The 22,251-nt window shown below is 42.9% G+C and overlaps 1 protein-coding gene across 1 annotated transcript in view; it reads right to left on the bottom strand.

The window, feature by feature from the left end:
• Window positions 1–19,656, bottom strand: part of LOC137298348 (glutamate receptor ionotropic, kainate 4-like) — a 32,808-nt gene extending 13,152 nt beyond the window's left edge. Inside the window, exons 1-9 of the mRNA XM_067830609.1 lie at window positions 19,569–19,656; window positions 18,291–18,389; window positions 17,839–18,017; window positions 17,098–17,238; window positions 15,346–15,501; window positions 15,001–15,101; window positions 14,781–14,868; window positions 14,036–14,390; window positions 13,626–13,840 (exon numbers count right to left, since the gene is read on the bottom strand). Of these exons, the coding sequence (XP_067686710.1) occupies window positions 13,626–13,840; window positions 14,036–14,390; window positions 14,781–14,868; window positions 15,001–15,101; window positions 15,346–15,501; window positions 17,098–17,238; window positions 17,839–18,017; window positions 18,291–18,389; window positions 19,569–19,656 (1,422 nt within the window). The remainder of the gene's footprint in view (window positions 1–13,625; window positions 13,841–14,035; window positions 14,391–14,780; window positions 14,869–15,000; window positions 15,102–15,345; window positions 15,502–17,097; window positions 17,239–17,838; window positions 18,018–18,290; window positions 18,390–19,568) is intronic.
• Between the last annotated feature and the right edge of the window lie 2,595 nt (window positions 19,657–22,251).

Here is a 22,251-nt window from a genome sequence, read left to right as displayed (position 1 = left end):
GACTGTGCCAGGATCACCCGAACCCTCTCTGCTGCATTTTCATTCTAATCTGTAAAAAATAATAATAATAATAATAATAATAATAATAATACATGTCTAAATACTCAATATAAATTATTCACAGGGTGTTTGACAAACCTCGTGTCATGTTACTGCTCTTCCAATGAGATAATTTACAGGGAGCAGAAGGGGGCGAGAAAGGGATGTTGGGGGTGCAAGGATCAACTTCTTGTACAGAAAATGATTTTGGAAGAGGCTAAAACCTATCACCGCAACCTCTCCATGTGCTGGATAGACTACAAAAAGGCATACGACTCTGTCCCTCACGAATGGATTCTGAAGTCTCTTCAGTGTATTGACCTCCCTGAGCGACTACTTGATTTACTCAAGTCTTTAATGAGTTGCTGGTCGACTCAACTTGAGATGTACTCACAAGGGCAGGTGCAGACTTCGGAATCTATTCCAATTAGAAGGGGAATTTTCCAGGGGGACTCCTTTAGTCCTTTGCTTTTTTGTCTGTCTCTGAATCCTTTGAGTTTTCTGCTCAATAGGGAGGAGGGCTATCATCCCGGACCTCCTCAGCACAGATCCCCAACACCTCTTACTCATCTCCTCTACATGGATGACATCGAGCTCCTTGCCAAGGGAGAGACCAATTTGAAAGAACAGGTTCTCCTTGTCGAGTCCGTCTCTAATGATATAGGCATGACGTTTGGACTCGACAAATGTAATACTCTTCATTTGAAACGTGGCAAGGTAACTAATGATGGATCGGTCAAGTTACAAGGGGGAGGAGTTATTGAGCATCTTGTGGAAGATCAGGCCTACACCTATCTTGGAATGCAAGTTCGAGACAAGCTCCAGAATGCCCTGATTCAAGATAAACTTCGGGCCGAGTATAAATCTCGTTTAAAGAAAATCTGGAGTTCAGAGCTAAATGCTCGAAACAAAGTCAAAGCCACCAATACTTTTGCTGTGCCAGTCCTCTTCTATTCCTTTGGAGTAGTTGATTGGACAAAACAAGACATCCAGAGTCTTGACCGCCTGACCAGAAGGATCATGTCTGATAACAGAGCACACCACCCTCGTTCCTCTCTTAATCGTTTATATATGCCAATCAATTCAGGAGGACGGGGTTTGATTAATGTGGAAGCTCTTCATGACAGAATTTTATTGTGTACTTTTGCACATATTTATTTGTCAGATGATCCTCTGGTGATGCACGTCAAGATTCATGATGAAAGCAAGGAATTCCACAGCTACTTTAAGCGTGCCAAGGTTGTTGGAGACAATTTGAAATTTGACGTTGATTTTGTTGATGGCGATGTACTGCTGGACGGTACAGTGATGGGAGTAAACCAGGTGAAGTCTTTCACCAAGTCTGCCCAGAGTCGGTCCTTTGTGGAGAAGCTGTCTGAGAAGCCATTGCATCGTGTTTACATGCAGTGTGTGGAACAGAACAGCAATCCAACCGACTCCTTCGCCTGGATGAAGTCGGCTGGTCTCAAATGTGAAACTGAGGGCTTCCTTTTTGCTGCTCAGGACCAGTCACTTCCCACTCGCAATCGCCAGAATGTTATTCTTAAAGAAAATATCAATATGAAATGTCGTCTTTGCAATGAATTTACAGAGACTGTCCAACACCTTGTCAGTGGATGCCCTTCCTTGGCACAAACTGCATATCTCAAAAGACATGATGGCATGGCTCGCTGTTTTTATTATCGTCTCCGCCATGCCTGTGGCTTTGACTCCGAGGTCCATCCATGGTATGACCCTGAACATGTCCAGGGCGTCCTGGAAAATGATGCTTTTAAACTTCTCTGGAATAGGCCAATATACAGCCTGAGACGAATTCCAGCCAACAAACCTGATCTTGTCCTTTTTGATAAAGCCAATGAAATTATTTATATCATTGAATTTGCTGTCCCTTTTGACAGCAATGTGATTGGCAAGATTCAGGAAAAGCATGATAAATATGCGGACCTTGCCTTTGAAATGTCTCGCTTGCATCCCAAGTACACTGTCGTCAGGCTCCCCATTGTTCTCGGTGCCCTTGGTTTGGTACCTCCTGATCTCTTGGCGCAGATCAGGAGAGTGCCCGGGTTCTCCACCGGGAGCACAGCCCTTCTGACAATCTGGGTAATGCAGAAGGCTGCAGTGTTGGGGAGCCTCCATATTCTCCGGAAAGTTCTTGGTGGGTTCGACTAGGCAGTGTTTCCTGGGAGAAGTCCCATTCGCTGTCTGGGCTGCGTGTAGAGGGGGCGAGGGCCCTGAGCTGATGATGAGCTTGACCAGCCTGACTGTGCCAGGATCACCCGAACCCTCTCTGCTGCATTTTCATTCTAATCTGTAAAAAATAATAATAATAATAATAAATAATAATAATAATAAATATAAATATGCGGTCCTCGCCTTTGAAATGTCTCGCTTGCATCCCAAGTACACTGTCGTCAGGCTCCCCATTGTTCTCGGTGCCCTTGGTTTGGTACCTCCTGATCTCTTGGCGCAGATCAGGAGAGTGCCCGGGTTCTCCACCGGGAGCACAGCCCTTCTGACAATCTGGGTAATGCAGAAGGCTGCAGTGTTGGGAAGCCTCCATATTCTCCGGAAAGTTCTTGGTGGGTTCGACTAGGCAGTGTTTCCTGGGAGAAGTCCCATTCGCTGTCTGGGCTGCGTGTAGAGGGGGCGAGGGCCCTGAGCTGATGATGAGCTTGACCAGCCTGACTGTGCCAGGATCACCCAAACCCTCTCTGCTGCATTTTCATTCTAATCTGTAAAAAATAATAATAATAATAATAATAATAATAATACATGTCTAAATACTCAATATAAATTATTCACAGGGTGTTTGACAAACCTCGTGTCATGTTACTGCTCTTCCAATGAGATAATTTACAGGGAGCAGAAGGGGGCGAGAAAGGGATGTTGGGGGTGCAAGGATCAACTTCTTGTACAGAAAATGATTTTGGAAGAGGCTAAAACCTATCACCGCAACCTCTCCATGTGCTGGACTCAAGTCTTTAATGAGTTGCTGGTCGACTCAACTTGAGATGTACTCACAAGGGCAGGTGCAGACTTCGGAATCTATTCCAATTAGAAGGGGAATTTTCCAGGGGGACTCCTTTAGTCCTTTGCTCTTTTGTCTGTCTCTGAATCCTTTGAGTTTTCTGCTCAATAGGGAGGAGGGCTATCATCCCGGACCTCCTCAGCACAGATCCCCAACACCTCTTACTCATCTCCTCTACATGGATGACATCGAGCTCCTTGCCAAGGGAGAGACCAATTTGAAAGAACAGGTTCTCCTTGTCGAGTCCGTCTCTAATGATATAGGCATGACGTTTGGACTCGACAAATGTAATACTCTTCATTTGAAACGTGGCAAGGTAACTAATGATGGATCGGTCAAGTTACAAGGGGGAGGAGTTATTGAGCATCTTGTGGAAGATCAGGCCTACACCTATCTTGGAATGCAAGTTCGAGACAAGCTCCAGAATGCCCTGATTCAAGATAAACTTCGGGCCGAGTATAAATCTCGTTTAAAGAAAATCTGGAGTTCAGAGCTAAATGCTCGAAACAAAGTCAAAGCCACCAATACTTTTGCTGTGCCAGTCCTCTCCTATTCCTTTGGAGTAGTTGATTGGACAAAACAAGACATCCAGAGTCTTGACCGCCTGACCAGAAGGATCATGTCTGATAACAGAGCACACCACCCTCGTTCCTCTCTTAATCGTTTATATATGCCAATCAATTCAGGAGGACGGGGTTTGATTAATGTGGAAGCTCTTCATGACAGAATTTTATTGTGTACTTTTGCACATATTTATTTGTCAGATGATCCTCTGGTGATGCACGTCAAGATTCATGATGAAAGCAAGGAATTCCACAGCTACTTTAAGCGTGCCAAGGTTGTTGGAGACAATTTGAAATTTGACGTTGATTTTGTTGATGGCGATGTACTGCTGGACGGTACAGTGATGGGAGTAAACCAGGTGAAGTCTTTCACCAAGTCTGCCCAGAGTCGGTCCTTTGTGGAGAAGCTGTCTGAGAAGCCATTGCATCGTGTTTACATGCAGTGTGTGGAACAGAACAGCAATCCAACCGACTCCTTCGCCTGGATGAAGTCGGCTGGTCTCAAATGTGAAACTGAGGGCTTCCTTTTTGCTGCTCAGGACCAGTCACTTCCCACTCGCAATCGCCAGAATGTTATTCTTAAAGAAAATATCAATATGAAATGTCGTCTTTGCAATGAATTTACAGAGACTGTCCAACACCTTGTCAGTGGATGCCCTTCCTTGGCACAAACTGCATATCTCAAAAGACATGATGGCATGGCTCGCTGTTTTTATTATCGTCTCCGCCATGCCTGTGGCTTTGACTCCGAGGTCCATCCATGGTATGACCCTGAACATGTCCAGGGCGTCCTGGAAAATGATGCTTTTAAACTTCTCTGGAATAGGCCAATATACAGCCTGAGACGAATTCCAGCCAACAAACCTGATCTTGTCCTTTTTGATAAAGCCAATGAAATTATTTATATCATTGAATTTGCTGTCCCTTTTGACAGCAATGTGATTGGCAAGATTCAGGAAAAGCATGATAAATATGCGGACCTTGCCTTTGAAATGTCTCGCTTGCATCCCAAGTACACTGTCGTCAGGCTCCCCATTGTTCTCGGTGCCCTTGGTTTGGTACCTCCTGATCTCTTGGCGCAGATCAGGAGAGTGCCCGGGTTCTCCACCGGGAGCACAGCCCTTCTGACAATCTGGGTAATGCAGAAGGCTGCAGTGTTGGGGAGCCTCCATATTCTCCGGAAAGTTCTTGGTGGGTTCGACTAGGCAGTGTTTCCTGGGAGAAGTCCCATTCGCTGTCTGGGCTGCGTGTAGAGGGGGCGAGGGCCCTGAGCTGATGATGAGCTTGACCAGCCTGACTGTGCCAGGATCACCCGAACCCTCTCTGCTGCATTTTCATTCTAATCTGTAAAAAATAATAATAATAATAATAAATAATAATAATAATAAATATAAATATGCGGTCCTCGCCTTTGAAATGTCTCGCTTGCATCCCAAGTACACTGTCGTCAGGCTCCCCATTGTTCTCGGTGCCCTTGGTTTGGTACCTCCTGATCTCTTGGCGCAGATCAGGAGAGTGCCCGGGTTCTCCACCGGGAGCACAGCCCTTCTGACAATCTGGGTAATGCAGAAGGCTGCAGTGTTGGGAAGCCTCCATATTCTCCGGAAAGTTCTTGGTGGGTTCGACTAGGCAGTGTTTCCTGGGAGAAGTCCCATTCGCTGTCTGGGCTGCGTGTAGAGGGGGCGAGGGCCCTGAGCTGATGATGAGCTTGACCAGCCTGACTGTGCCAGGATCACCCAAACCCTCTCTGCTGCATTTTCATTCTAATCTGTAAAAAATAATAATAATAATAATAATAATAATAATACATGTCTAAATACTCAATATAAATTATTCACAGGGTGTTTGACAAACCTCGTGTCATGTTACTGCTCTTCCAATGAGATAATTTACAGGGAGCAGAAGGGGGCGAGAAAGGGATGTTGGGGGTGCAAGGATCAACTTCTTGTACAGAAAATGATTTTGGAAGAGGCTAAAACCTATCACCGCAACCTCTCCATGTGCTGGACTCAAGTCTTTAATGAGTTGCTGGTCGACTCAACTTGAGATGTACTCACAAGGGCAGGTGCAGACTTCGGAATCTATTCCAATTAGAAGGGGAATTTTCCAGGGGGACTCCTTTAGTCCTTTGCTCTTTTGTCTGTCTCTGAATCCTTTGAGTTTTCTGCTCAATAGGGAGGAGGGCTATCATCCCGGACCTCCTCAGCACAGATCCCCAACACCTCTTACTCATCTCCTCTACATGGATGACATCGAGCTCCTTGCCAAGGGAGAGACCAATTTGAAAGAACAGGTTCTCCTTGTCGAGTCCGTCTCTAATGATATAGGCATGACGTTTGGACTCGACAAATGTAATACTCTTCATTTGAAACGTGGCAAGGTAACTAATGATGGATCGGTCAAGTTACAAGGGGGAGGAGTTATTGAGCATCTTGTGGAAGATCAGGCCTACACCTATCTTGGAATGCAAGTTCGAGACAAGCTCCAGAATGCCCTGATTCAAGATAAACTTCGGGCCGAGTATAAATCTCGTTTAAAGAAAATCTGGAGTTCAGAGCTAAATGCTCGAAACAAAGTCAAAGCCACCAATACTTTTGCTGTGCCAGTCCTCTCCTATTCCTTTGGAGTAGTTGATTGGACAAAACAAGACATCCAGAGTCTTGACCGCCTGACCAGAAGGATCATGTCTGATAACAGAGCACACCACCCTCGTTCCTCTCTTAATCGTTTATATATGCCAATCAATTCAGGAGGACGGGGTTTGATTAATGTGGAAGCTCTTCATGACAGAATTTTATTGTGTACTTTTGCACATATTTATTTGTCAGATGATCCTCTGGTGATGCACGTCAAGATTCATGATGAAAGCAAGGAATTCCACAGCTACTTTAAGCGTGCCAAGGTTGTTGGAGACAATTTGAAATTTGACGTTGATTTTGTTGATGGCGATGTACTGCTGGACGGTACAGTGATGGGAGTAAACCAGGTGAAGTCTTTCACCAAGTCTGCCCAGAGTCGGTCCTTTGTGGAGAAGCTGTCTGAGAAGCCATTGCATCGTGTTTACATGCAGTGTGTGGAACAGAACAGCAATCCAACCGACTCCTTCGCCTGGATGAAGTCGGCTGGTCTCAAATGTGAAACTGAGGGCTTCCTTTTTGCTGCTCAGGACCAGTCACTTCCCACTCGCAATCGCCAGAATGTTATTCTTAAAGAAAATATCAATATGAAATGTCGTCTTTGCAATGAATTTACAGAGACTGTCCAACACCTTGTCAGTGGATGCCCTTCCTTGGCACAAACTGCATATCTCAAAAGACATGATGGCATGGCTCGCTGTTTTTATTATCGTCTCCGCCATGCCTGTGGCTTTGACTCCGAGGTCCATCCATGGTATGACCCTGAACATGTCCAGGGCGTCCTGGAAAATGATGCTTTTAAACTTCTCTGGAATAGGCCAATATACAGCCTGAGACGAATTCCAGCCAACAAACCTGATCTTGTCCTTTTTGATAAAGCCAATGAAATTATTTATATCATTGAATTTGCTGTCCCTTTTGACAGCAATGTGATTGGCAAGATTCAGGAAAAGCATGATAAATATGCGGACCTTGCCTTTGAAATGTCTCGCTTGCATCCCAAGTACACTGTCGTCAGGCTCCCCATTGTTCTCGGTGCCCTTGGTTTGGTACCTCCTGATCTCTTGGCGCAGATCAGGAGAGTGCCCGGGTTCTCCACCGGGAGCACAGCCCTTCTGACAATCTGGGTAATGCAGAAGGCTGCAGTGTTGGGGAGCCTCCATATTCTCCGGAAAGTTCTTGGTGGGTTCGACTAGGCAGTGTTTCCTGGGAGAAGTCCCATTCGCTGTCTGGGCTGCGTGTAGAGGGGGCGAGGGCCCTGAGCTGATGATGAGCTTGACCAGCCTGACTGTGCCAGGATCACCCGAACCCTCTCTGCTGCATTTTCATTCTAATCTGTAAAAAATAATAATAATAATAATAAATAATAATAATAATAAATATAAATATGCGGTCCTCGCCTTTGAAATGTCTCGCTTGCATCCCAAGTACACTGTCGTCAGGCTCCCCATTGTTCTCGGTGCCCTTGGTTTGGTACCTCCTGATCTCTTGGCGCAGATCAGGAGAGTGCCCGGGTTCTCCACCGGGAGCACAGCCCTTCTGACAATCTGGGTAATGCAGAAGGCTGCAGTGTTGGGAAGCCTCCATATTCTCCGGAAAGTTCTTGGTGGGTTCGACTAGGCAGTGTTTCCTGGGAGAAGTCCCATTCGCTGTCTGGGCTGCGTGTAGAGGGGGCGAGGGCCCTGAGCTGATGATGAGCTTGACCAGCCTGACTGTGCCAGGATCACCCAAACCCTCTCTGCTGCATTTTCATTATAATCTGTAAAATATAATAATAATAATAATAATAATAATAATAATAATAATAATAATAATAATAGCCTACACCTATCTTGGAATGCAAGTTCGAGACAAGCTCCAGAATGCCCTGATTCAAGATAAACTTCGGGCCGAGTATAAATCTCGTTTAAAGAAAATCTGGTTCAGAGCTAAATGCTCGAAACAAAGTCAAAGCCACCAATACTTTTGCTGTGCCAGTCCTCTCCTACTCCTTTGGAGTAGTTGATTGGACAAAACAAGACATCCAGAGTCTTGACCGCCTGACCAGAAGGATCATGTCTGATAACAGAGCACACCACCCTCGTTCCTCTCTTAATCGTTTATATATGCCAATCAATTCGGGAGGTCGGGGTTTGATTAATGTGGAAGCTCTTCATGACAGAAATTTATTGTGTACTTTTGCACATATTTATTTGTCAGATGATTCTCTGGTGATGCACGTCAAGATTCATGATGAAAGCAAGGAATTCCACAGCTACTTTAAGCGTGCCAAGGTTGTTGGACACAATTTGAAATTTGAAGTTGATTTTGTTGATGGCGATGTACTGCTGGACGGTACAGTGATGGGAGTAAACCAGGTGACGTCTTTCACCAAGTCTGCTCAGAGTCGGTCCTTTGTGGAGAAGCTGTCTGAGAAGCCATTGCATCGTGTGTATATGGAGTGTGTGGAACAGAACAGCAATCCAACCGACTCCTTCGCCTGGATGAAGTCGGCTGGTCTCAAATGTGAAACTGAGGGCTTCCTTTTTGCTGCTAAGGACCAGTCACTTCCCACTCGCAATCGCCAGAATGTGATTCTTAAAGAAAATATCAATATGAAATGTCGTCTTTGCAATAAATTTACAGAGACTGTCCAACACCTTGTCAGTGGATGCCCTTCCTTGGCACAAACAGCATATCTTAAAAGACATGATGGCATGGCTCAATGCTTTTATTATCGTCTCCGCCATGCCTGTGGCTTTGACTCTGAGGTCCATCCATGGTACGACCCTGAACATGTCCAGGGTGTCCTGGAAAATGATGCTTTCAAACTTCTCTGGAATAGGCCAATATACAGCCTGAGACGAATTCCAGCCAACAAACCTGATCTTGTCCTTTTTGATAAAGCCAATGAAATTATTTATTATATCATAGAATTTTCTGTCCCTTTTGACAGCAATGTGATTGGCAAGATTCAGGAAAAGCATGATAAATATGCGAACCTCGCCTTTGAAATGTCCCGATTGCATCCCAAGTACACTGTCGTCAGGCTCCCCATTGTTCTCGGTGCCCTTGGTTTGGTACCTCCTGATCTCTTAGCGCAGATGAGGAGAGTGCCCGGGTTCTCCGGGAGCACAGCCCTTCTGACAATCTGGGTAATGCAGAAGGCTGCAGTGTTGGGGAGCCTCCATATTCTCCGGAAAGTTCTTGGTGGGTTCGACTAGGTAGTGTTTCCTGGAAGAAGTCCCATTCGCTGTCTGGGCTGCGTGTAGAGGGGGCGAGGGCCCTGAGCTGATGATGAGCTTTACCAGCCTGACTGTGCCAGGATCACCCGAACCCTCTCTGCTGCATTGTAATTCTAATCTGTAAAACATAATAATAATCAACGTACTCCCAGCAACGTTTATTTGTGCAAGTCATGTGGACTGGTTGATTGTGACAATGGCTTCGGACACGACTGTTCACCCCGGGGTCGTGAAAGGTAATCCCTGGGGAAAACATCCGGTATTATTACGTACGCGTGACCCAAGTGCGATAAACTATTCCGGACTCCCACCAAATTCAACGCACATCTCAAGAATAAACGTTACAGTTGTTTGTATTTGTGCGAATCCTGTGGCAAGACATTCTGATGCCGACGATCGTTTCACGACAACGATTTGAAAATCGTAAATTATTAACGTCGGGACCATTACGACGCTGATGGCGAACTGGCGAAAATTCGTTTAAAGTGAACTTATCATTTGGGTTCATTTTACGTCACATTGAAACGGGTGAATACAGATACGTTATTCCATACGAGAACACTTTCGTTTTTGACAGAGCTCCATTTATTCACAATCGTGCATCGCTGGAACGCGTAGTGAAAAGAATTCACAAGAAAAATCTAGACGAACTCGCCTTCCAACAGCGTCCAAACATGAAGTGGAAACCCGTATTCATCACCAATGTTGCATACAGGCTGTATCGTACTAATTACATACTCAGCAAGAAAACAGATTCTCTGCCTGCGTGGTTAAAGAACAAGAGATACATTGTCACAACCCGGGACCGTGACGTGGATTCGCTATGCGCTTTCAGATGTCTAGCATATCATCAACTGTATCGCGAGGCGGGAGGATGTAGATTAAATCAAACACCCAAGAAAAGAACTGTTTTAAAACTATTTCGAACATTTATGCGTGCTAAGGGAAGCAAGGAAATCAGCCCACTATTGTTTAAAGGTATCCCAACCCCCTGAGGTAGTGCGTTCTCTCTTCAGTTCAGTTAAATCGGAGTTTGGCTTTCTCGTTCTGCACGACGCACGAATGGCCGTAAAAATAACACCCAAAAAATTCGTAACAGGTTCGAGAGAGGGGCTCATAACCATCCACGAGGAAAGGTCCTATCCAGACGTACCTCGAAAAGCAGTCGACTAGGATGAGGATATACTTAATTCCATTGTTGTCGTTCGCTAGCCCAGATACGTCGCACAAGTCTCCGTCTGCTTGTACGTTCATTCCTCCTATGATATCTTTATTTCTTGAAAATCGTCTCTTCGGTAAACAATGTAGGTTATAGGCGTCCTGTGTTCTCATCCATCTCCGTACACTGTGAGAAGAGACGTTAGGATTACGACGATTCAGAGCGGCATAAAATTTTTGTTTACCCGCAGTTGCTCCGGGTTTCCTTGGATGGTAGGTAGTATTCCTGTCGATAATCAACTTTCATGACAATATTTTTTCCCCGCGCGAACGTTTAACGATTCGTTTGATATGATTCATCCACTGGTCAGTTTTGAGGTAAACAGTTCGGTAGTCTTTACATAGATATTTCAGGAAATATAATGGAGAGATGATACGTAGATATGGATCACCATCCACGTACTAACGCCACTTCAGAATAACCTCGTCTTCATTAACCGCTTTCATAGATATATGAAAAAGTGTGTCGAAATGGCGCTCTGACTCCCTTTCATACTTTTCAGTAACTTTCCGTAACACTAAGGCATAAGCCCGCGATAGATAGTATTCCAAATAGCTTGATATTCTCTCAGAATCTACTTCGTCCACCTCTGTTGGTAAGTTCATTTCTTGTTCGTGACCATGTAGGAACTAGGTGAGTGTACGCTGTACGAGAATATATAAATACGCACGGGCTTCCCCATGAGTCCGTTATATCGAATGGGTTATATCGTATTTTCTCCTTCAGATGGCGCACACACTCTCCTTTTGATTGATACCAACGTTGACTACATCCCAACATGACTTCGTCGTCGAAATGCTGTCTATGTCGTTGCGGCGGCTTGGCAATAATAACCCACTGATATTGTGTCCTATCCATTCCGAAATATGTATTGAGTTCGGTGTTTGTATGTCCGTATATTTTATGGTTCTCGGGAATATATGTATTAAAGCATGTTTTGTTTACCTACGATTCGGTGTCGGACATCTGTTTACTTTTCTCGGTAGCTTCACGGGACTGGTGTTTGCCTAACTCAGCGATGTGTTTAATTAGTGGGCGGTGCTCGTTCGGCCGCGGCAGAGCTCGCTAATTGGGGGAACTCTTTTTTTTCGAAAATTTTAACACAGAAATCCCCATACCGTTTTACCGGATAACAGCACCTACATAACTACTATATGAATGAAATGAAACGATCATTCTGTGAGCATCCATAATAATCTGTGAGCTCGTGGAGACTCCATAATATATTCCAGCATACAAGTGTTGTTTTGCATATTCCATGCTGAGAGATTTCGTGCTAAGATATTTCAATATTGTTACTGAAATTTGGCAGTTTAGTAAACAGACTGAACATTCTCATAGTTTCTACAGGACTATATATGTTTGAATTTGTATCATGATTAACAGGTTCCCCTAAGTAATGGAAGGAATTACGGCAAATTTGAAGGAATCGCATCTCAAATGTAAACAAACGCAGCCCACTCGCGAAACAGTTGCAGCGATATCGGTAGTTTAGCGGTAATAACACAGCATCTTTGGTCTCGTGGTACATTATGATATCTGCCTCTTTCAAATGAGAACCATGTGTAAAAGTTACAATTGTAGCAGATACAGTACCATGGAACATGCTTCTATATTGATTTATAGATACAAATTATGGGACTGTTAACAATCCTTAAATGTCATGTCATGAAAAGCTCTTAATCAGTCCCCCCGCCCCAGTAACTGAAGGAATTACGGCAAATTTGAAATGTAAACAAACATAGCCCACTCGCGAAACAATTGCAGCGATATCGGTAGTTAAGCGGTAATAACATAAACACAGCTCCCCTATCGGAAACAATGTCGGTAATACTTGAAACACGCTCGGCCATCTTCAGTGATTCCTCGGCTCAGTTCCGCAATTTGTTGGTCGCGTAACACCTCATACCTAAACGCACTCAACACGGGTGGTCAAAGATGGATAATTATGAAAATGAAAACAGCAAAAACTGAAAACAGTACTCACCGGGACGGATGCTCCTTCCAGTGACGCCATGTTTTGATGTGTGAGTTTCAGGACGCGACCGACAAATCACGGAACTGAGCCGAGGAATCACCGAAGATGGCCGAGCGTGTTTCAAGATTCATTAAGAGCTTTTCATTACATGACATCTTTATGTCATCATGTCATGCTGGAACCGTAAAAGTACCTTTTACTGTTTCCGTTGTAAGGTATGAATGGTAGGAGCTAAATGTACAATAAAACGATGACATGAAATGCAATTTAAACCGAATGTCAAAATAGGAATATCGATAGTACGAGGAGGAAAAGTACATTAACGTGATGTGATTTTAGGTCATAAATATAATTTGAGTTATTAGTTATAACTTAAAAGCCAGGCAACGAAGAACAGTAAAATGAGCTGATGATCACAAATTTGTTAAAAGTTGATCAAAGAACATTAAAATCTTACACTAATAATTAAAGATACGAGCAAGTTAAGCTATCATGCTACTAGAGACGGCCGTCACGACTTTACATATCTGCATACTTCCCCTGCTTGATTTATACCATCCCTTCAACCACTGGCAACTGTAGTGAAACTCAGCCATACATTAAAATAGAACATACTGCACGATTTAAAAACACGTTGTAGGAAAAACCTTTGACTGAAATGACATTTACATACATTCTCATGGGGAGGTCAGCTACTAGCGACTGTAGGTATTTAATAGCAGTCATTTATCTAAAAACTACAAATAGTCTACGATTAACTACGATGCTAAGTAGGAATATTCTGTGGTTGAATCATCTTAAGGGGACAAAACTTTTAGAGTACTGCAAACCCAGTCAAGAGCGAGGGGTTTTAATCAGAAGAGCCGTACGTCTGTAACAGCTCAGACACCACGGTGTAAATACAGAACTAAACCCGCTATTTAGAAGATTCAACACACCTTCAGTATATGATGTTCGATACCATATTGTTGAATACCAACAGAATAATCACTGTCCAGTAGCCCCTCTAGGTCAGTGAACGGTTTAACATCCTTCTGTGCGGACAGAGCAGCGACGAGGTTGGCGCAGTAGACTGTAGTTATCACCACCAGCAACATCCACAACGACGTCATCAGCACCTTCCCTGGTAGGTTACTGGGATATTTACTAAAGCCTGAAATATAAGTAAAAACTGATCACTCTACTTCATTCTTTCAAAATGTTTATGTATGAGAGGCTTAAGTAGTTACGAAAATACAATGTATTGGAAAATATCAGTTACCTCTTTTAGATAGACGTAAAGGTCCCGGTTACTTGATCGAGAGAGTCTTTGGCCTGCCATTTATCATACATTTAAGTTAATACATACCCTGCTTAAACAATGATCCAGTGACTTCCCAGCAGGAATGAAACAGATTCTGTTTTACTTTCATTAAGAAACAAACACCCACATCTTCAGACTCAGCAGGCGTTTTGTTCAAGAAGATATCCACACTTTCGAACAGAGCAAAGAGCAGTGGGCAAAGTCCAGCAATCAGAACCAGAACGAGGTACACGTTGGGTCTGAGTGGGAGCGCCAAAAGATAAAGAGAGATACTTCCTTGTTTGTCATGCCTTTTATATAAAACGTCAATGTACTCAGTGCTGATTGGAGGATATATATAGTCTATGAACATAGAACGGCCTTCATTTACTGTCAGGTCACAAGCAGCAAGGTCCACTTCCTGCAAAAGTACAAACACAATTAAGCATTGTAATATATAGATCTTTTTCTTTCTAACACATGTTTTTCCTCAGCACATAGTTGGAATATTGCTGAGTGCGGCGTTAAACTAAACCCATTCACTCATCCTCAGGAGTACGATGGGTAGTACAACCCAGAACGGGTAAGTTGTTGTGTCACCTGATGAATATACTATGGCTTGTTACTGACAGGTTCATAATTTATCTGACCATTATGGCACATAATTAGGCATCTATCTTTGCAAGTGTCGAAACTTTCTTCTTCCTCTTTCAACTCACTCTTACAAAGAGGCCCCTTATTTGTTTAGTCTGTCCTCAGAAAACTAGAAAACAGCAGTCCGCGAGGTATTTATGGTCAATGTCCAAATTACCGTTCTGTTTAGCTGCCCCACAATTCCATCATAGGTGTTGTTGACAGGAAGTCCCCACGACTGATCCTTTGGTTCAGTGATACTGTAACTGTCAACAGAACTGTGTTATGCGGGGACTACACTAAATTGGGACAAGCGAAATAGACACACCCTTGTTCCAAGAGGGTGCACTATGAATTAAAACTATTAACAAAATGATATAGACCCGACAGATCCTCACGTGAAATTCAGAAGATCGGCGATAGTGTCCAAGATATCTATGGCATATCCTGTATACCGTGTCGTTCCATTGTTGACTGACTTCACAATGTACATCGTTGACTGTAACCGAAACAGTACATTAAGTTTGAAGTAAACAAAGACTCATTCACACGAGTTTCTCAGTAACAACATTCCGTCTGAAGGAACATCAAAATAGAAAACATTTTCTCTAATTAAAAGCTTATTCTGATACATGGTGAACAGTGTCAAAAGTGAGTCATTAGAAGTAATGCCTGTTCGTCAATGCGTCTCTGTAGAATAAAACATAAAATTTAATTTGGTCATTAATAAACACTGTTACCACATCAAGAACGGTCACCAGCAGATGTCGCTTGTTGTAACCATAGGCAACATTAGGAAAATAGCATTTCATGGTGGCTCTTGAAGTACAATCCGCTACTGGTACCAGCTCAGTTTCAGTAGAATGACGTCTTAAGGTGAAAGCGTTCTGTATCCAACACTAGGAAACGAAATAGTGGAATGTGGCCAAGTGATGTTTTAGGTGTTATTCGTTTGATAGTTATGTTTCAATTTTAAATGAGAGAGTTAGCGAGTTGGGAACCCGTGACATATGTCAACCAAGTCAGCGAGTCTGACCACCCGATCACGTTAGTCGCTTCTTACGGCAAACGTAGTCTGTTGAGTATTAAAGGTGGCTGTCACACATGACATGTTGGCAGTCACTTAGATCATTACCAGAGGCTCAGATCACGACAGTTTATCCTATTGTGGGACATTTCTGTGATATAATTATAACTGTTTTTATCCAGAATGACCCGTGATCCTTGAGCAGTCGAGGCTGACTGCATACGCAGTCGTTAGATTCTTTGCCACTCAGTGAGATATCGAACACTTCTTTTCAATGTTTGAATGAACATGTCACGTCATCTGTGATCACAGATAGCTTTGTGCTGTGTATGCTACACCCAACATTTACCCCATATAAGCTACTACGGAAAACACATGCAATTATAACAATACGTTGAGGTTATTACATGAGTACGTGTGTCATACGATTTATACAAAACAAGTGGCAAGACATGATTTTGCACGAGTTTCCGAAAAACTGAATTGTCAAGTGTTTCCTTCAAGGCAAAGTCTATCCCACAAACCCGCAGCTGTACTGACAATTCAATGAAATCCTACCGGTACAACACCTACCCATTATGGGCAACACATACTAGCCACATAAATAAACTGTGCATTGTCAAAATATCATCCCAGTTGATAAGCAAGGTAACAATGTCACAGGTACATATAAACTTTAATGGAGGGATCATGAGACCATAACAGATCGGGAGAATTTCAAGTAAAAAGTCAATTGCAGTGACGTCATGAGTCCATTATCTACACACAGGTCTAAAGACCACGTTAGAAGCCCAATGACGTTTTCCACCATCGGCACTGGAAACAGCAGTGCATCGACGACTCATAGAGCCTATCAAACGTGCAAAAAAGGCTTGTGGGATGTCATGTTTATGTTTAAGTTTTTGAACGGTCGCAAGGGCAGGGGTTGAGCTTTCCAAAGTGACAGTATTGTCTGGCATTCATTTACTCTGTTTCTCTGTCCCGGAGTGCACGCGCAATAACGTATGGCACGTCTCAAGGACGAAACCACTGACGTCACGGAACGTGACACGTGCAGGCATGTTGGATACATGTCACTTATCTCTGAGTTTAAATCCTTATGTGTCTACACAGATTTGATAATTTAGATTTTGTATGCACAGTTTCTTTATGTGCCCATTATATAAGAGAATCATGACTGTAAATGGAAGGTTATGTTTGTAAACTGATTATCAGCCATCCCCACCAAAACGTTTCATCGTTATCAGCTGGATATATGACATCCCCGAGCTGTGACGTTGTACTATTCATACAGCAGGATGACACATATATGTTGTAATTGTTGTACACATATTTCAGTGTTGTCACAATGGCAACTAATTTATATCGTTGCTAAAGCGAGAGGACATACACTGTCACCCAAGGGAAACAGAACCATCTACTGAAAATCATCTCAGACCTAATCACAACTTCCTGTTTAGATACACACCTTATGATGACAAAGTAGAACCACATTTTCCAAGTACAGGGCCTGCAGTTCCGGGACATTTGTTCCTTGATGGAGAAGCAGCCACTTTGAATGATGTCGGAAATCTGTCATTCCCTTTGTCTTTGCATCAAAAGAATCAACCTGCAAGATAGAGTCAGGTGTTTTGTTTTCAATGATATGATACATGGCAATGTGGGTTTGCATGAATGAAGTGCATATAAATGCAATTGTTCACAACAAAAAAAATGCACAAACTAAAATTTAAAACTAGTTGTAGAAATAACCCATAATAAGCATATAGCAAAGCATTTTGAAATTTGATGCCATGTAACAACATATGAACTTTGCGCACAATGAATTTAATCACTTTGGCATGCTTTTTGACACCTGACTGGAGAACGGTCGATTATTCTCCGGCCTCTGAATTTGGTGGAAAATACGCCAATGTCAAACTAAAATGCGCACATGTCATAACAAGGCTTTCTAAAAATCAGCATCTCCGAGCCGTAGGTATGCTGGAGATTGTTCCAAAATGAAGTGGCCTGAGATTTTGGTGTCCATTGAAAAATAATCTCATATCATCTCTCTTTTCAACATGATGGGAGAGATCCACGAGTGACGTGCAATTTTGTTCCAACGTCACCGACCGGCACCTCTTGTTTGATGCAGGAAGCATCTATGGTACGCGAGGCAAGACTGAAATGATAAGTTTTGTTCTTCAACAGAAAGGTAAATACTAACCGTCTTCATCAGCTCGGTCATATGGCCTTGACTCATAGAAGCAACCACGTGTATGTCAGGGAAGAGAGCCTCGTGGATTGTCTGTAAAGTTTTATTTGTGTCCACGACACTCAGGTCAAACACAAGAATCTGGGGACTGTTGGTGAATGACTGCACAAGAGCAGGTACTGGACAGTCTTCTGCAAATAACCAAAACGTACACTGTATATCACTGTTGCTGGTACATTTGTTGATAGTGTGACTCATGTTATAATTATTTTATTGTTTTCTTAATGACACTGTGCTCGCTTTGAGTTATATGGATTATATGGATTTTCTGTCGTTGGCGTATCTGGAAACAGACAAATAATACCTTTTTGAATGGAAATGTTCTCGGACTGCATTAGGCAAGTACTTTAGTGTGTCCAGATAAACAGTGAAGAGGAACCCCGGAACCAAGGTTACGCAATTACCGTTCTTTCCATGAAGCAAAATAGCAACTCTTTCCCACTGAAGTCTTTGGAGTGCATGATGGAAGGGTTCACCGCTCTCTGGAGTAACTGTTGAAAGACCTGAGGCAAGGAGAGAATTCAACAGTTAATGTTTGATAAATATTTTGTTAATATTTTGAGGTATATGTATAGCATATGTCTGCTACTATGACAGCATACTCTATACAGTCCAGTTTTTATTGATCATTTAGATCCTTTATTAGATCATTTATTGATCATTTAGATCCTTTATTAGATCATTTATTGATCATTTAGATCTAATTTGAAAGTCGGTATTTTAGCAACATTTGTGAAGTGTCTGAGGTTCGATTCGTTCCATACCCAGATTGACAGTGTCAGTCTGCCACAATTTGTGCCATTGCCTTTGCATCTTGGTAACACATCTTTCTCTAACTGTCCACATGAGCAGTGACCACTAACACCTGTACTCGCCACAGGTTCATGAACGTACAGAGCCCAGTTATCAAATTGAGTACATGTATATAATGTCGGTTATTCAAGTACTCATGTTACCTCCTGTGAGTGACAATTATATTCTCCGATCAGCCGATTGTTTTTAGGCAATGAGATACTGATCTACTCTTACGTCCCAAACATGAAATGGAAGATAACAACTAAAAGCATATGGAAACACAATCCGGTTTCATCACTATAGTGAAAATATCACATCACCGTCATAACACAGAGGCCCTACTGTCCATCCACTGCTGTCTAATCACTACCATGCAGGTGAGCTATCCACCATTTACTGTGTCTCCCCTCCACGATCGTCCACCCAGTATAATGGATGAGAACTGGAATATCGGACTGGGCAGTGTGTGCCCTCTTCTAAATGAAGACTGATCCCCGTAACGTGTTCCAGGGAAAACCAGCGTGTTTCCAGTCTTGAAGAGTATGAAACATTGGCATTTTGCTGACGAAGTAAGAAACCTCTCTCCAGTGTGAGGATCTGGATCCGGCTGACAGCTTTCTCAAAACTGAATGCTGACAGTTTTAAGACGAAAACATAAACACAGTCGTAAAAAGTACAGTCGTAAATATCAAGAGCCTGTGGGAGAAACCTTTTGAATAAAACCTTGAATCTTAAATCCCTAAATTCTGGCACATTTGAGTTATAGAAAGTACACCAACCTAGGTTTAGTCACCCGGCGGTGTCAGATTATATAAACGTAGACGCCATCTTGACATAAATTACAAATTTGACCTAAATGTAGGCAGTTTTGAAAAGAATAAACTTACCATGAACAATTGTGTCTTCAGTCATGAAAGTTACAACGATTGTGAGAATAAGCTGCCTCATCATGGCACATGATTCCCTGTCATCCATCTTGAACAGAGAGTGGTCAACAAGTCCCTGGATATGAGCGATATTTAACTTAATGACATGTAAACTTGAGACTTCTGTAAATATTTCACTTTCGCATTCGGTGCCTTTCTGTTCATCGTGTGTATTAATAGATCAATGTTCATGATCAATGCATATGTACACGGACGTTAAACACATACAACACGTATAATCGAAAACGGTATTGTGTTTGTATGTATAAAAACTGTAAATGTTTTACTAACTTTCTATATTTGATTTTAATAATAATCACCTCTTAATGGACCTGTACATTCCTGAATGTACACTCGACTGTTTTGTCTGTTATTTTATCTATAACCCCAAGTCACGCTTTAGTGTTATTTTCACAATCAAGGGAAATAAACAGTTGCCTGTGTTGATATATCAAGCTGACGCAATACAGTACGTACAGACTCCATGGTGTTAGTACCAAAATCTGAACCAACACTTGTTCCTATCCAGCTTAGTATACAGTGACAAGCTGTGTGTTGGACCATGATATGTGATGCTATCCCATACCATAACGCCTTTCGTTACCAAACTGTCGATGCTGAACAACGCCTGCGTCAGCATACTGTTTGGCATCGTCGTCTGTTCACCTTTGACCTGCCATTTGAGCTCTCCAGAAGAAATCTCGACTCGTTAGTGAACAAAACACCATCCCAATCTTGTCTCATGTGGCGCAGATGCTGCATGCACTACGCTAGCCATAACTGTTAGTGACGTTTAAAAAATTGGACGTATTGCAGGCCGTCGGGGTCGGAAGATTTGCTTCCTGGAACTGATTAGTCAGGAATGGTCCGAGTAGTCAAACTGGCAGTCTGCAATCGATTCCTTAGATGGGTCTGTGGTTGTCTGGCTGATATGACATCACGCGTGGACGACAGGTCTGATGCAAATCTCTCCCATCATGTTGAAATGTAGATGATGTGAGATTGTTTTTAGATGGACACCAAAATTGCTTGAAACTTGATTCTGGGCCAGACCAGTCTCCGGCATTCCCACGCACAATGCGCGGAGACGCGGATTTTCAACAAGTTGCGGCATGATGTACACAGTTTAAGTTCTAACTAACGTTTTCTTCCCACAAAATACAAAGGTGTCAAAAAACATGCAGCAGGTGACTAGGTTCTTAAAAACATCTTTCCAAATAACTTTTATGCAATTGTATGCTATGCACAGTTACTTTTACGGTTAGTACATTTGAATCCAGTGGAAATAGAAGAAAAACAATATGTGTAAAAAACTGCCTTAATTATTGATGCTTGAAGGCTCGGATAACCCCACGTACATTAGGTACAAGGGAGAGACAGACCTGTGTCACGTGGAGTGGAATCCCAGTTGGTAGACAGAAGTGTGTTGATGTTTTGGTGTTGTTTTGAATTCATTGTGGAATAACTCATGCAGACTGAACATTCTTGCATGATCTGGTGAGATGGAACACCTTTGTCAGACAAAGTTTGAATCATACGTTTAATGGCGCTGCGGTGTGTCAACCAGTTGTCATCAGAAAGCTCAGCTTGACTTGTAATTGTTTCCATCAGTGATTCCAATGTATTTCTTCCAACCGGTTTAAACAAGGTATTCCCGGTTCCTACCCCAAACCTATGTTTTTTTGTAGCCAAATAGAATGGATGGTCAACGTTCGAGAAGTTAAGTGGTCTCAAGTAACGGTACGACTTGTAAACAGCGACTGGACAACACGGATCCCCAGGTTGTGCGCGAAGTTTAGGAGGAAGATCGCGAGACTTAACACCCTGACAGGGTGTTGACTGTCGTTCAATATACTGCAGATACTCACGGCTCTCTAAATCAACGTTTAGTTATACATCACCCCGTTGCATACTGCGGATCTCAAGCCAAAATAGACCGCGTTGTTCCACCACATTGAAACCAAACGTGCTATTTCCTAGTTGGCCACATTGGACATTGTGCAAATATAAAAAGATATCACACGGGTTGTCCTCACCCGTATGGGTAATTATGTACAATATGGGAGAGCCAGGATATGGATATGTCTCCATGGGCTCTTTACCCCAACTCCACATGTGAGGTGTAAGAACGGACACTGACAAGGTAATGATGTCCCACACTGATCGTACAAACCTGTTGCAATTACAAGACAACCTGATGGACTAACGAATTCCGTCGCGCACGCGATACACCGTCATTTAGTGAACGAGAACGATAGGAATGACTACCTTCACTAGTGTCAGCATACGCCACTTAGTGACTCCTACACTGAAGACGCTTTTAAATAAACACCCAACTGAACACCTAATTTCATTTATATTGTTTTTATGAACGTGTCTAACACGTTCTTTCACGGCGTCTGTACCCGTCAGTAACCCATGCTGGTCGTATGAGGTGACTAACGCGATCAGGTGCTCAGACTCGCTGACACATGTCCTTGATTCCTAACTGCACAGATGAATGCTCTCGTGCTGTTGATCACTGGATTGTCTGGTTCAGACTCCATTATTTACAGACCGCCGCCATATAGTTCGAATATTGCTGTAAAACTAAACTCATTGACGCAAAGTGTCTGTTCAGTGAAGGACACATCATCAGTTACTT

Source organism: Haliotis asinina, chromosome 1, assembly GCF_037392515.1.
Source record: "Haliotis asinina isolate JCU_RB_2024 chromosome 1, JCU_Hal_asi_v2, whole genome shotgun sequence".
Classification (NCBI taxonomy): domain Eukaryota; kingdom Metazoa; phylum Mollusca; class Gastropoda; order Lepetellida; family Haliotidae; genus Haliotis; species Haliotis asinina.
This window is presented reverse-complemented; position numbering and strand designations above follow the sequence as displayed.